General features: G+C 41.9%; 1 protein-coding gene across 1 annotated transcript; it reads left to right on the top strand.

The window, feature by feature from the left end:
- The first annotated feature begins 1642 nt into the window (after window positions 1–1642).
- Window positions 1643–13354, top strand: LOC138612808 (rhombotin-1-like). The gene is made up of 5 exons (XM_069686262.1): window positions 1643–1987; window positions 2551–2764; window positions 7454–7579; window positions 7900–8008; window positions 12744–13354. The coding sequence occupies exons 1-4, from the start codon at window positions 1966–1968 to the stop codon at window positions 8003–8005; spliced, it is 468 nt and encodes a 155-aa protein (XP_069542363.1). The 5' UTR covers window positions 1643–1965; the 3' UTR covers window positions 8006–8008; window positions 12744–13354.
- Window positions 13355–14069: the final 715 nt, after the last annotated feature.

The raw sequence follows: 14069 nt of genomic DNA, 5'->3' as shown, positions 1-14069 counted from the left end.
ATTTAAATTCACCCTCAATAGAGAACAAAGTTGTTTTTTGTACCAGGCTGTAAACATGTATAATTCTGCTGTAAAGTTTGGCATGGGATTGACTCACTTTTGGAGCCAGCCTCAAGTGGCCACTCCAGGAACTGCAGTTTTTGGCACTGACATGCCGGCTTTATTGGTACCATGCAAATGTTGTCGAAGGCCCCTTTCCCACTGGTCAAAAATCCCACTAACACCCGGCTTTTGCTGAGTGGGAAAGCTTACAATCGGCATTCAGACCCGGGTCAAAGGACTCTGCAGTAGACTCGGGTAATTACCGCCTCGGCTCCGATCAGCATTGATGGGAACACAAAACCCGGGTCGACATGCTAATCTCCGCCCGCTTTCCGGTACGATGCTCTCCGTCCGAACAGCACTCAAATCCAAATTTGTCTGCGCCGAGTTTGATAAACAGACTGAATGAGTAACGGATACAATAAAGACCTAACCACCGTAACATCTTCACTGGCCTCCATGCTGATTACCAAAGCGTATAAGTAAGTTCTTCGTGTGTACTATTGTTTACTAACCCGGTGACGCAGCAGAAAAAAACCCAAAAGGAGTATACATTCGGCGTTTATTAGCGGGTCTTCCCGGGTCTGAAAAACCTGCGTCAATGTGCTCATTTTGGTGGGAAAGGGGTTTAACAGTGCTGCTTGTTTGAGACTGAACTGCTCCTACAAATCCAGTTTAGTCAAACAGTTGGTTTTGTAATACGGCTGATGATAGCCAAGGATAGTTTAGGACAATGGGGTGGCACCTGGAGTGGCAAATCAGATTTCAGGGTGGACCAGACCACTCCCTTATTAACAAGGCCCTTATTTTATATCTTTAAGTACTGTGTTCCCATGGTAATCAGACATATAATACAGATCTACTATGTCTATTTCTTATAGTTGACCCGCCACAGTATATTTCTTAAATATTACAACAGTTAGTCTAAATGTAAAATATCCCTGCTACTTGGAAAAGTTATTATATATTTTATGCTATTTATATAATATTGAGTTTATATGTTGACTTTATAGCTAACACAGTCTTTTAATCACACACAATATTGAAGAATAAGGTAATAAAACCATAGTTGCGTTTTAGTGTTTTAACTTGAATATTCGTGTAATATTCCTAAAGGGCCTGATACACAGTTTAATAACCTTTATACTGAAACAGTGAGTATTTTAACCCTTATCGAAGCTAATAGTACTTTTGTTTATAAGGTATGAACACACTGAAAACATGTCACATGCACGTGCAAAGTACCGGCGCGTGCACTCGCATGTGTTAAGAGGCGCTGCATCTGCCGTGCTGAAAAGCCGCTGCTTTGACTACAGGGCGCCCTGGAGATAATTGGTGTCCTTGGAGTTGAATAAGCTCATTCTAAAACACCTCAGGCCCGGGCTGTCCTGGTGTGCGACTGTCTATTGAATAATTGATTCAGAGAGGGAGGGGCGGTTACTATCAGATCTGAGCGTAATGACTTTATATAATTAGCGCGCAGCGCTGAAAAAACCGTTTGACTGTGGGAGTTTTTTGCAGGGAGGGAGGGGGAGGGAGGGAGCTGTGTGAGGTGGTTCAGACTGTGCAGAGGAGCAGCCGCAGCCTGAGTGCACACACAGACATGCCTCTGCACTGACATCAGCTCAGATAAGACACGGACACTCTTGATTTAAGGACATCTCTCCTGCCGGCAAGGTGATACGCGGAGACGCTTTTTTTATCCCTCTGCTATCCGGCTGTTTTTTTACGCGCAAAGAGATACTAAAAAATCGGCTCCATGGCTGTTTCTCTTGGCTTTCCTCGGGGTTATAAGAAGCGGAGCTGAAGTTTGAGCGACCGATGCTGTAATTTATCCGGAGTGTGAAAGCCCTCAGTGTTTGTTATTACTGAGGAAGTGGTGTCATTCCTCCTGTTGTTGGATTGTTGTCGTTCTCCGGAAGGATGGTGCTGGACAAGGAGGAGAGTGAGTACATTTCCCGATATGAATGTGCGTGTTATCTTTAAAAGGGGAGAGCAGGGAACGTTTCAGGACAGGGATGGATTGTGTGCAACTGTGCAGCAAAAATGTATGAAATAAAGGTTGCAGAAAAGAGATTTTCCACAATGTTTGTGTCAAACCTAGTCCGTGCAACACTTCATTAAGATAAATGGTAACAGAAAACAACTTATTTGCGCCTAAATTATTACCAAATAATGATTTTATGGTGGTCTTGGACATTTCTCCCTTCATAATATTCCTACAGGGGATTACACATGTTGTTAATTTTGCATTTAAAGGGAGCTAACTGTTTTCTTTTGTTGTATCCCCATAATTTTCAAACATTTACTGTTGATACTTTAGTGTTCGGGATATTCAACATCCAATTTATAATAATCGCATGTTTCTTAACTGCTTTTAATTTGACATGTCTCTGATTACTGTGTTTTTTTAAATAATCTGTTAAATTCAGGTACTGATCATAATTGTCCAGACCTTCCTGAGTGTTCAAATCTAATCCTACCTGTCTCTGTCTCTTCTTCCACCAGGTGTGTCTCTCGTCCCCCTCCAGTCCAGAGAGAAGCCGAGGGCCTGCGCCGGCTGCAACGGGAAGATCCGGGACCGCTTCATGCTGCAGGCGTTGGACAGGTACTGGCACGAGGACTGTCTGAAGTGTGCCTGCTGTGACTGCCGGCTGGGCCGAGTGGGATCCACCCTGTACACCCGGGCCAACCTCATCCTCTGCCGCAGGGACTACCTGAGGTAAACCTTCTACAGGTGTATCTGGACTGAGAGAGGGAAAAGAAAATGTTGTGCAGTTTCAAAGCGACTGCTGTCCAGTGTTTGATTCCATCTATGACGTATCCATGGAGCATGAGAAACCTGATTTCATGCAGCATCCAGGTTTCTATTTGTCTGCTTGCTGGGTGGTCCCGGCCTCACACTATCTTAGGCATTCATTTTGAAGCAACAAAGAATGTTTAGAAACTTGAATAAATGTTTCAAGTACCCTGGTTTCTCCTGAAATACACCAAGAAGAATATCCAGGTTTCTAACACCAGGAAACGAACCAAAACCCTGATCCTAACTGGAATACAAGTACGACTGCAAGCTAACTCATTGAGTTTGCAGTATCTAAATGTTGTTAAATTAGCTACTGTATAAGATTAAAAGGTAAACGAGAGGAGCTTCTTTCTTTGTCGTTTCAGCCGGTTGTGGCAGACGGCTGTCCATCAGTAAGTCCGGTTCGAGGTTTCTGCCTGTTGAAGGGAAGTTTTTCCTCGTCACTGTTGCCAGTTGCTTGCTCACTGGTGGATTAAGTTGGTTCTTTGTAAATACTGTTACAAAGAGAGCGGCCATGAGATGTGTTTTGGCGCTTTATAGATAAAATTGATTGATTGGAAATGTAGATTGTAAGGGCTTGAATTTTACGGCCTTCTATTGACAAGCCAGCAGAGATAAAATGAGGAAAAGATGCAGATTAGAAACTTACATGAGAACGGATGTAGGATTGACTCAGCAAGATTTTGCTTGAGAAATGTTCAAAAACATAATGCGCAGTTAGCTTTATTAAACATGTTAACATGCAAATGATCTTTTAGACCAAGTCAACCACATTTCTCAAACTCACATAATCTGTTCACAGCTGCTAAACTTTGCAAAACCTTACAACATGTGTGTCCTCTTGTTAGAGGTACTGCTTCACACCTCAATGACAAAACCATATTTGAGTCCAAGCATGCTTTAATCATGTCTGGGTGTGCATACAGAGTCATCTTATCATGACTCTGCACCGTGTGTTGAACTCCTCAGTGGACAAACTTTTCTGCCTGCTTGGAGACGTGGTTGTCTTCTGAAACTGTGTATTGAAAAACACAACATTATTCAAAATTTGAACTACTTTAGAGACGATGGTCGGAAGGAAGCTGACAACAAAAGCATCAGTGAACTGTGAGTGTAAACAGTTTAGAATTAAATGTGAGCAGATCGTTGACCTTTCAGTTTGTTTCAGTCTTTGTTAAAGGAACACAAAGTGAAGCCAGAAAAGTGAAGCATGTGGTCTGTGACTGCTCGGCTGTCTTTGTTCTTCCAGCCAATTTAACCTTCTTTTAGACAATAAACAGTGAACAGAAAGAGAAATGAGTGAGTATAGGATTTAGCTTTTTTAGCTAGAGTAACTAAGGAACAGGTCAGGCTCAGGATTATTCAACAATGTTAAGGGATGTTTTATTAGCTTGAAACACGCTCACTAGCTTTCTTGCTGAGAGTTCGTAGAAGAGATTAATGCCGCTCTCATGTCTGTGTGATAAACATGGTTCTGTGGCAGCTTAGCTTAGCATAGCTTAGCATAAAGCCTGAAAACAGAGGGAAATGTGCAGCTCTGGCTCTCTTTATAGGCAAGTCTGCATAGAGAGGTTATGTGAAGGGAAAATATCTTAGCTGTGACCTGTAACCTCGTAGAGTCTCTGCTGGGTACTGGAAGCTGTTCCCAGGCAAGACATAAACCACCTGTAAGACAGCTTACTACAGTTTTTATTCAGATTAAACAATGTACATATATATTGTGTAAATTGGTGTACATAAGTAGTGATTATTGGGGGATATTGTTAGCTAGGCTTGCTGTTTACTGCCTCTAATGCTACGCCAAACTAAGCTAACTGTCCCATTTCCCACCTACATATTCAGTCGTATCGCTCTCTTAACTTATGGCAAGAAAAAAAGAGGATAGGCATAACTTTAAGTCAGTAAAACGCTGTGGTATACACACAGACTATCTGTATGTAATGGGGCAGTTCCTTTCTAACACTTAACACACTTTGAAGCACTTCAGACACTCTTATAAACCCTTCAGGGTGAGATAAATGTTTGTAGATCGTCTCAACAGCTCCTTTTCTAAACCCTTTGAGTGAGGTCATTCATCACCTGACCATCTTGTGCCTGTGAATCCCTTCACAATTAATTTATGAACAAGAACGCTTTCAATTACTGAAGATTTAAAGAGCTTTCCACCTTTCTAATCTTTTCACCATGAATCTTGACGACACCACGTATATACAAACCTTAATCTGGCCCTTCTGAGAGTTGCACAGCCGTCGTTTTCTTGCCTTAAATAACGACGTCTGGTGTCCGGTCAGCAGGGGAACTCCTGATATCTCAGCCACATTGCTGAACTCATGTGTTAGTCTCATGTACAATCCAGCTGGATTTGGTTGGAGCTAAGTCTCTCATTAGCTGCGCTGCACTTAAGAGACCAAAACCCCTTTTGACAGTTAAATTGGCTAGATTGCCTCCTGTTTTCCTCATCATTGCGAGGGTGCAGACCAAAAGCCTTTGAAGAGCGGGATTAAAACCATGTGATTTCTTTTAATTGGACCATTAGTAGAGAATTAGCATTGAGCTTCGTAGCCTCGTTAAGGAGAGAGAAAAAACCCACCAGGTGCCTGCTCAGGACTCAGGCTCGTTAGATCAGAACATTTCGCTTAATTAGGTCTCTCTTTTGTTCCCATGTTGGTCACTCGTTTGATGACGTTTTTCATTTGTCGTCCCAGGCTCTGGCACTTTCCTCCCTCCCTCTGTGGATGTCGTTTTTCATAACCGTTACTCCCAAACCTCCTTTTCTATTTGCCCTCTAATGGAATATGGAAATCAGCAGCGGCCACTTATCTTCATGTGTGTCAGGCTCTTAGGGAGCCGTTTGTTCGTGCTTTTAGAGGTGAATGAGAGGTGAGGCAATCTGCAGCTGGTCAGGACTGAGTCAGAGTATTTAAAAACAGCACCGGGTTTTTGAGGTAGTTCGAGGACAGAGTTTGAATGTTGTTGGATAAATTGTTAGTTTCAGAACGGTGCACTAAATCGACTCAAGCTTTTAACTTAGTCAGTCAAACTAAAAAACACAAAGACAAAACACATTTTTATATCGGTGAATCTCATTTTGTTGCTCTCCATCGGCAGCTGATAGAATCTAAGTTATATCAAGTTTTTATGAAGGCTTTCACATCTGACACTTTGGTATAAAACACACGGTTTTGAAGCTTTTGATGATCCCTGCAAAAGAATATGACTGCATTACTCGGCCTGTGATCACACCATACACTTCATTGAGTAATTTTTAAGGTGACCATAACTTGGAGTTTTTCTCCAACATGGGGATCAGGGTCTAAATAAAGTCCTAAATAAAGATTTCTTTTACCCCCTAAGAGAAGTTGTTTTTGTGCTGCTCAGTTGCTGATTCATATTCAGAAACAGTTGATCAGGAAGTGGACAGCATGTGGATTTAAAGATCTTAGACCTCCTCATTATAGACGTGTAAATGTTAATTTATCTGATTTATCACGTGTTTCCTGATAACAACTCAAAATGTTGTGTTAAGTCCTCGAGCCAGCTCCTTTTCATGCTAGCAGCGTGATGGTGAATAAGTCAGTCGGTCCAAGACTTGTCCAGACTGTTATGTTATGTTTCTTTATTTAAGCAGGGACAATGCACAAAGAATATTAACCTTATGAAAAGCAAGGAAAGATGTATTGCACCAGGTTTTAGCTCGTAGTCCCTGGGCAGGTAAGTAAAATAATATAAAGACATACATTTAAAGAGGACAAAATACACCTCCCAGCCCCCAAACACACACAAGATTATGTCTGAGTATTAAATGTTTTTGACAGACAAAGCTGCATTTGAAACACCCGTCTCCCTTCCTTCTTTTGTAATTTGAACTGCAAACATAGCCCTTAACAATCTCTTATGTTGGTGAACATAGACCCCTGTATACAAACAGCACTGAGACTGCTGTTAGCATGAAGCTCAAAGATCTTACAGAGCTGCTAACATGGCTGTAGGGGGATTGGTCCCCTGGCAACTGAGCAAACTCAACCTGCTGATTTGACCCCTAATGATCTCTTAGTTAAAATCAACAACACAGGGCCTTGGGAAGCTCTTCTAGTTTTAAATGCCATGTAGCTAATGTTAGCATGCTAAATCGCAAAACTCCGATGGTGAAAATTATTGCTTGCTTAATGTCAACATGTTATTTTTGCCATTATGAGCATGGCTGTAGCCTATAATTAGCTAACATTAGCTTGATTGTGTTGGACTTTACTGACATTTAACTCTGTGTTGTTGACACGTCTTCAGTTTACAGCTACGAGGGACGTATCAGAGTTTGTAGAAGTTATACCAGGAGGCTGATGTGGATGTTTCATCCCACTCTAATGCTATAATTACAATCCATAGGATATGATCGTAGCGCTGCATTAGAAGCAGTAAAAAGCCTGCAATCATCTAAAGGAAACGCAGTGCAGTTTCCCTCTTTGTACGTCTGCGGCACTGACTCTGACGCAGGCTTTAAGGGCTGTCCACTCTTAATTTCATTGTTTTTTGCCTCCTCAGCTTTTGGCTGAAATGTACCTAAGTGCGTCCAGACTACAGGTCTGCTTGTCGCCCTCTGTCTCTCTGCAGGCTCTTTGGGGTGACAGGGAACTGTGCAGCCTGCAGTAAGCTGATCCCTGCCTTTGAGATGGTGATGAGAGCCAGAGACAACGTCTACCATTTAGACTGCTTCGCCTGTCAGCTCTGCCGCCAGAGGTAAGATTAGGGGAGCAATTAGCCAGGGAGATCAAATTCAGTTGACTTATCTGGGAGGTGTACCAGTGAGCTCGCTGGTCATTATGAGCATGCATTGTAATCAGAAAGTGATGAAACATACTGCACAGTTGAAACCTCGAGGGGGTTAAAGACTTTGTGTATCACTTGGAGAGTTAAGCATCCAGCAATCATGCAAGATTAATTTTCTGATTATCATAGCGGTGGATGTTTGCTGAAAAATATGCCTGAAATGCTCCTCTGGGAACTCATGATTCACTTCAGCTCCAGACCCAGTTCCATATTTTTATTTCTCTCCGCAGATTTTGCGTGGGAGACAAGTTTTTCCTCAAGAACAACATGATCCTGTGCCAGCTGGACTACGAAGGAGGCCATCTTAACGGCAGCGCAGACAGGCAGCCGCAATAAGAGGTAATATTGTGATGACGATGAATTACAGGCCCGGACAGCTGCTCTGACAGTTTGAAGTAAACCATGCACACAGATATCTGGAAGCTTTACAAGTGAGCTCACGAGCTCATCCCATATATGACCATATGTAGACATGAGACTGCAAACCACAGGCTGCTGGCATTTGCAGGACAATCCATGCCAAGATATGTTGTAGCATGTTGTCTTTGAAAAACGTCTGATTCACGTCACGTGTGTTTAGTTTTGAGGGCAGTTTGTATGTCGTGTATCACATCAGTTGTGTGAGTTTAAAGTAGGCGGAGAGCTCGATATGACTCATTTATTACTGTTTTTAAGTCCTCTACAATCCATCTTTAAATCAGCAAAACAAACTAGTTGTTGGTGTTGTTGCATAGCTTTAAACCAGATGCCTACAGTTTACACTGATACAAGAGCTCGACCTAAAAGAGAGATGTAGATCCTGATCCTAATTGACATATCAGGGAGAAGCGGTGCATGATTCTGAACCAATCTGCAGCTTTACAGAGATTTTTTGCCTCTTGTATGCTAGGATATTTTGTAAGTCAGAAGTTGATGTTACAGACTTTCACACTGAATATGATCTAGTGCATCTTCTCTGGAAAACATGGCCGCCAAACTGATGTTTGTATTGCGTCTGAGGTCCCTACAGACGCTGTTTCAAGCTCCTGAAAACTCGAATCCACAACAGCCTTCTAACCGTGTGATTCAGGGTTTATGGACATAAAAGTTTGCATCTAAAAAGTATTACAAACTAGTGTCGGTGAACTTAACTGATATATGGTTTGAATTGGGCTGAACAGTGGTACAGTGGTTAGCGCTGTCGCCTTACAGCTAGAGGGTTTCTGGTTCAAATCCTGGTTTGGACGTAGTGGGCCTTTCTGTGTGGAGTCTGCATGTTCTCCCTGTGCATGTGTGGGTTCTCTCCGGGTACTCCGGCTTCCTCCCACAGTCCAAAGACATGCTCGTTAGGTTAGCATGAAAGGTTGTCTGTCTCTATGTGTCAGCCCTGTGATTGACTGGCGATCAGTCCAGGTCTAACCCCGCCTTTCTCTCAATGACAGCTGGGATTGGCTGGATGGATGTGTTTGAATTGGCCGAGATTATGCACAAGTATCGATCAGAATTATGCAGCAAAGTGGACAGGGAAAAAATGAGCCACTCTGTGTGTTGGCACCATCTGCAAGTAAAGTCTTACACGGCTGATGCACCAAGCGACAAGACCGTGAACAAAGTGGAGCATTCAGAGCTAAAATTGGACTCATGCTAAATGATGATTATGCGTGGATTGCGTTGATTCGGCAAGCGACCCTTTGAAAACGTTGGCAAATGCAGGCTGCTGTGTGTGCTTCATGGTGCGTGCAGATCACATAAGCTGTTCATTATAAACTAAAAGCACTTGTTGTGCCACAGTGCACCATTCTCAAAGGGTCTTAAGTTAAGCAGTATGTTTAATCCAACACTGGAAACAGAAAAATTTTGCTTTGAAGTTGCTTCCCAACTGTCTGAGACACTTTGCATGTGTCCTGTTTGTATGAATTATTAATGTAGAATAACAGGTACTTTATAATATTTTTTATGAAAACATCTATTATTGTTATTTGGTGCAGTTTGGTGACACACTAAAACCAAGTTATCCTGATTGAAAGACTTTCTGCTGTTTGTTCTTATAACTTTAAATAACATTTATGTATATTCTTGCACCCTGGTTGTTAGATCACATTAAATCCCAACAAACATTAGTTAACTTAACTGAAACTGAGTTCTCCATCATTACTTCTGTCGTAGTGATGTGCGAGTCGTGAGTCACCAGTCAATCATATGAAGCAAACAACTCTTTTTACTGACTCACGAGTCAGTACGAGTCCTCACCTCCACTAACTCGTTCACTGACTCACTCCTCCTACCCGATACCAGCCACCGCAAACTGCGAATTTGAGACGAGACCGCCGTATAAGCCTCGCCTGTGAGAAAATCAACCACTTTGCTCTTGTTTCAACTCAGAACTCGCTCCCACAGTCCGTCGGCCAGAGCTCGCTCCCTGCCCTGAGCTGAAGGTCGGACTCCACTTACACAAATCACTCCGCTCTCCCAACAGGGCACTAAAAGCACTTTTTCCTCACACAGTCATGGGAAAACGAGCGTCACAAACCTGCGAAATGACTCGCTTTGCTATTAGGTCCAAAAATAATCATGAGGTCTAGAGCTGCACGATTGACTTTAATCTCCATTAATGTTAGCGGAGTGCTAAACCGGAAGTTAGCCTGATCGGGCGACAGAAGTCTTTAGTGTGCATGCTCTATGAGAGCTTGGGCCGATGGGGGATTCAAGCTCTGGGTAACTGACTCAAGTGACTCGAAAACCTGACTCTGTTTTGTGATTGACTCCTACAAACTCAAGTTAGAAAAATCCATCTCTATTCTGTAGTTTGAATCTTATTGAAAGTCAAAACCACATTTTTACAAGTCTTAAAAACAGAGAAAACTAAAGTTGAGGTGAGAGGACAAACAAATATTCAAAGAATCATTCTGCAGACACTTCCTTTCATCGAAATCATCATCATCACCATGTGTCCTGCAGGTTTAAACACATCTAATGTTGTAAGTTGTTCTAAGTTTTAAACAGCAGAAAAATAAATCCTGTGGGAGCAAAGATCCTCCTCCATCGAGCCTCTCGTTGGGCGTGAGCAGCGGTCAGCTTTGAGGGCAGATGGGAGAAGTTTGAAAACAAGTGCAGCAAAAACCACCAAATCCACAATTATGAGACTTTCAGGGTCTATCAGGGTTCAAGCGCATACCCTAAAGCCACCAGCAGCCAAAGCTATCATTATGATACTGACTCTACAAGAACATGAACTACACAACACACTGATGGACTCAAACGTCTTCTGGATAACCTTTTCCTTTTTCTACATGAAAATCTTGATACATTTGAGGAAGAGCTCTGGAGGTTTTATTAAACTTTATTGTGAGAATATTTAACACATTTGCCGTCACATGTTGGCGTTACTTTAAATGTGGCTCCATCACTGTAATTTTCTTGCTTCCAGATGCTGTAACTGATCCTGACTCTCTAAAGACCCAAAAAACTTTGTGGATGTTTGATTTTCTTGCAGATTTAATTTGAATTCTTGGTTCTGGAGCTTCTTTAAATATATATGAACGTATCTGACTTGAGCTTCATTTAGGTAAATGTGGATAAAATACAGCTGCGGAAAGAATTAAGAGACCACTGCAAATATGTGTTTTTCTCTGGTTCTTCTAATTTAAGGTTTGTGTTTGTGCAAAATTAACTTTTGTTGTATTGTAAACAACCTTTCTCTGACTTCCAAATACAATATTCTCCTTTAGGTCTTTAATTTGCAGAAAATGCCGACTGATTAAGAAAACAAAAAGATGCAAAAAGATGTTTTCAGAGCTCGAGCAAAGAAAACAAGTTCATGTTTGAACGGCAGAATACAAATGTTTTAACTCAGGAAGAGTTCAGAGGTCAGTGTTTGGTGGAATAACCTGGTTTTTAATCACAGCTCTCATGCATCTCTGCATGCTCTCCTCCAGTCTGTCACAGAGCTGCTGGGTGACGTTAGGCCGCTCTTTGTTCGATGTCCATCTTCCTCTTGATCACATTCAGGAGGTTTTCAGTCGGGTTCACATGTGCTGGCCATGACGCGTAGAGAGAGAGGCTGATTTAAGGAACATTTGGAGTGGTCTCTTAAGTCTTCCCAGAGCTGTATATACAGTATAATTAGATAAGTGACATTATCCTTTGGTGGGAATTCATCTGACTCCTGCTGAAACATGACCTCTCTGAGAGTTTCAGGCTTATTAACTCCAATAGTAAAAAATTAGTGATTAAGAATCACTCTGGCATTACTCTGTGTTTTTCTGGTTGTCACTGGAGCACCAAATGTTTCTTTACCTTTTACCTTAAAGGGCCAGTTCGCCGATTTTCAACCTTAGACCTATCATGGGGAGCTGATGTCATTATGGTAGGGAAAAAAAAGAAATTTGGCTCTGTGCCTTTGGAGGACGCGATCCGCTTCTCTAATGGGCCCTGGAAAACCTCCACAAGACGACATGAAACGCGTCAGCCAGGGAGCTCGCTAAACTACACTTCCTCAATCTAGATGTCACGTCTCGTTCAAAATCGTCAGGTTTATAATGTAGACTGCAGACCTGAAAATGTTTTAGACGATCGGTAGTATTTCACTCCAGCGTCTCTCGCTGGGTCGTTCCTTTCAGAGGGAGGGGCGCAATGCACTCTGGGTGTTGTAGGAATGTAGAGTGGGTGAAACCACGAGCTGTTTGTACGACTTTCTCCACAGCTATGGCGCCGATTTCAAATATTATTGCTTCTATCGATTACAGAGAACACCAGCTATGACTGACAGAGGCTTTTTCCAGAATTGCTCCTTTAAACAAGTTTAACAAGACCTCGCCTCGTAAAACTGTCACATCTGTGTTTTTATTATATTGACTTAAATATGAGACACTGTGTTTAGTGTTTTTCCAAGAGAATAAAATATTATTTCCCATTGAAAGTGACCTCATAGGAAACCTAACTCCCATTTATTCATAAAGTACACCACCATTTATTATAAGACAAAAACCTTGTCTGATTTTATACTGTAATTACCGGACATATAAAGCTGATTGCATGTTTTTATTGAACCTCTGGAACCACACAGACTGACCTGGAGCTGCTTTCTGTCTTTCAGGACGACTGTGAGCCAGTTGGAAGAGGAAGCTTACGTTCTCGTCAGCTTCCTGTTTCAGGCTGAACCATGTGAGGAAACAACACTGATTGGAGATATTCCCAGCAGCTCAGGCTTGAACTCTTTATTACAGAGCTGTTTGGTAACTGTCCTGAAAAACTGAATCTTTCTGATCACATGGACCAGAGATCCAAACATGGAACTATGAAACCGTCAAGAGGAGATATTCCAGAGACTTTCATGTGGACTGTGATGCTTCTGCCCCCAATAATTCGAAGAGGCTGTTCACCAAGCTGGACGGGGTGAAGCCAATCAGGCCGCACTTAGCATCAACCAAGTCATCCATCACAGAGAAAAATACTGAGTCCTCTCTGATTGTCAAATTGTTCTGGCAGTCGCTGAGCTGTCCTCTGTGGTGAACCCCGCCCATCCGGCATGCAGGAAGAAGCCCCGACACGAACTGAAACATAATCGTAAATAAGGTCCGGCTGCAGCTGAGGAGAGTCGACGGTTTCTCATCTCCTTCAAGACTCGACTGAACTTCAAAACCAACAGATTTTTATTTTCACTCTGATCTCTGTTTTTCTGACTAATTAAACTGAGTTATAATTTGAGTGTGTGTGCTTATTATTTATGTCCTGGGACGACCAAAACCAGTGTGAGCAGGCCTGACAACAGAGGGAGGTTATCATTAAAAAGATCCCATTAAATATTTTAAAAATACTCACTTAATGAGTTATCTGATCTAATTTGAAGGTCATTAACCTACTCAAAAAAAATCCTGAAAATTACATCTATTTCCTCCAGAATCTCTGGATACGCTTGGACTAAATTATAGCCTACCTAAAAGCTTCATCTGCAGCTGTATGCAGAGGATTAGGACATCAGATATTGTCAAGTTAGTTCTCTTATTTCATGTGCAACAGAAACCAGCTGGCCTTGTCCTTTTAAGACGATGTCCAGGGCTTGATTTCACTTCATGCAGTTGAACTCTGTAGATGGTGAGCAGTGCATACCACAGATAAAGTGTGCATGAGGTTTTTTATCATCGCTGTGCAGAAAATAGGTCACAGCAGAACAGTAAGGGGATCTACCACAAGGACGATTGTACAGCACAAGAATCAAGCTGTGACTGACTACAAATATAAGTAACATATTTTGTAGACGCAACACAAAATGACACAATTAGGGATAAAAAAAAATCAGTGATACAGAAATGTTCTGCAGATATCAGAAGGATTATATAAACTATATAAAGCTTTTATTTAGATTTACAACATATATATGGGTTTTGCAGGCTGATTTTTTGTTTACAGCAACAGGCAAACA

The sequence above is a fragment of the Semicossyphus pulcher genome, unplaced genomic scaffold (genome assembly GCF_022749685.1).
Source record: "Semicossyphus pulcher isolate SPU_LCO1_2020_fin unplaced genomic scaffold, fSemPul1.0.p SCAF_8, whole genome shotgun sequence".
In the NCBI taxonomy this organism is placed as follows: Eukaryota; Metazoa; Chordata; class Actinopteri; order Labriformes; family Labridae; genus Semicossyphus; species Semicossyphus pulcher.
This window is presented reverse-complemented; position numbering and strand designations above follow the sequence as displayed.

What these genes read in the sequence shown, in the direction of transcription:
- LOC138612808 (XM_069686262.1), top strand. Translation starts at nt 1,966, where the DNA reads ATGGTGCTGGACAAGGAGGAGA. An exon ending in GGTGCTGGACAAGGAGGAGA is followed by an intron (nt 1,988 to 2,550) that starts GTGAGTACATTT and finishes TTCTTCCACCAG; the next exon opens with GTGTGTCTCTCGTCCCCCTC. An exon ending in TGCCGCAGGGACTACCTGAG is followed by an intron (nt 2,765 to 7,453) that starts GTAAACCTTCTA and finishes GTCTCTCTGCAG; the next exon opens with GCTCTTTGGGGTGACAGGGA.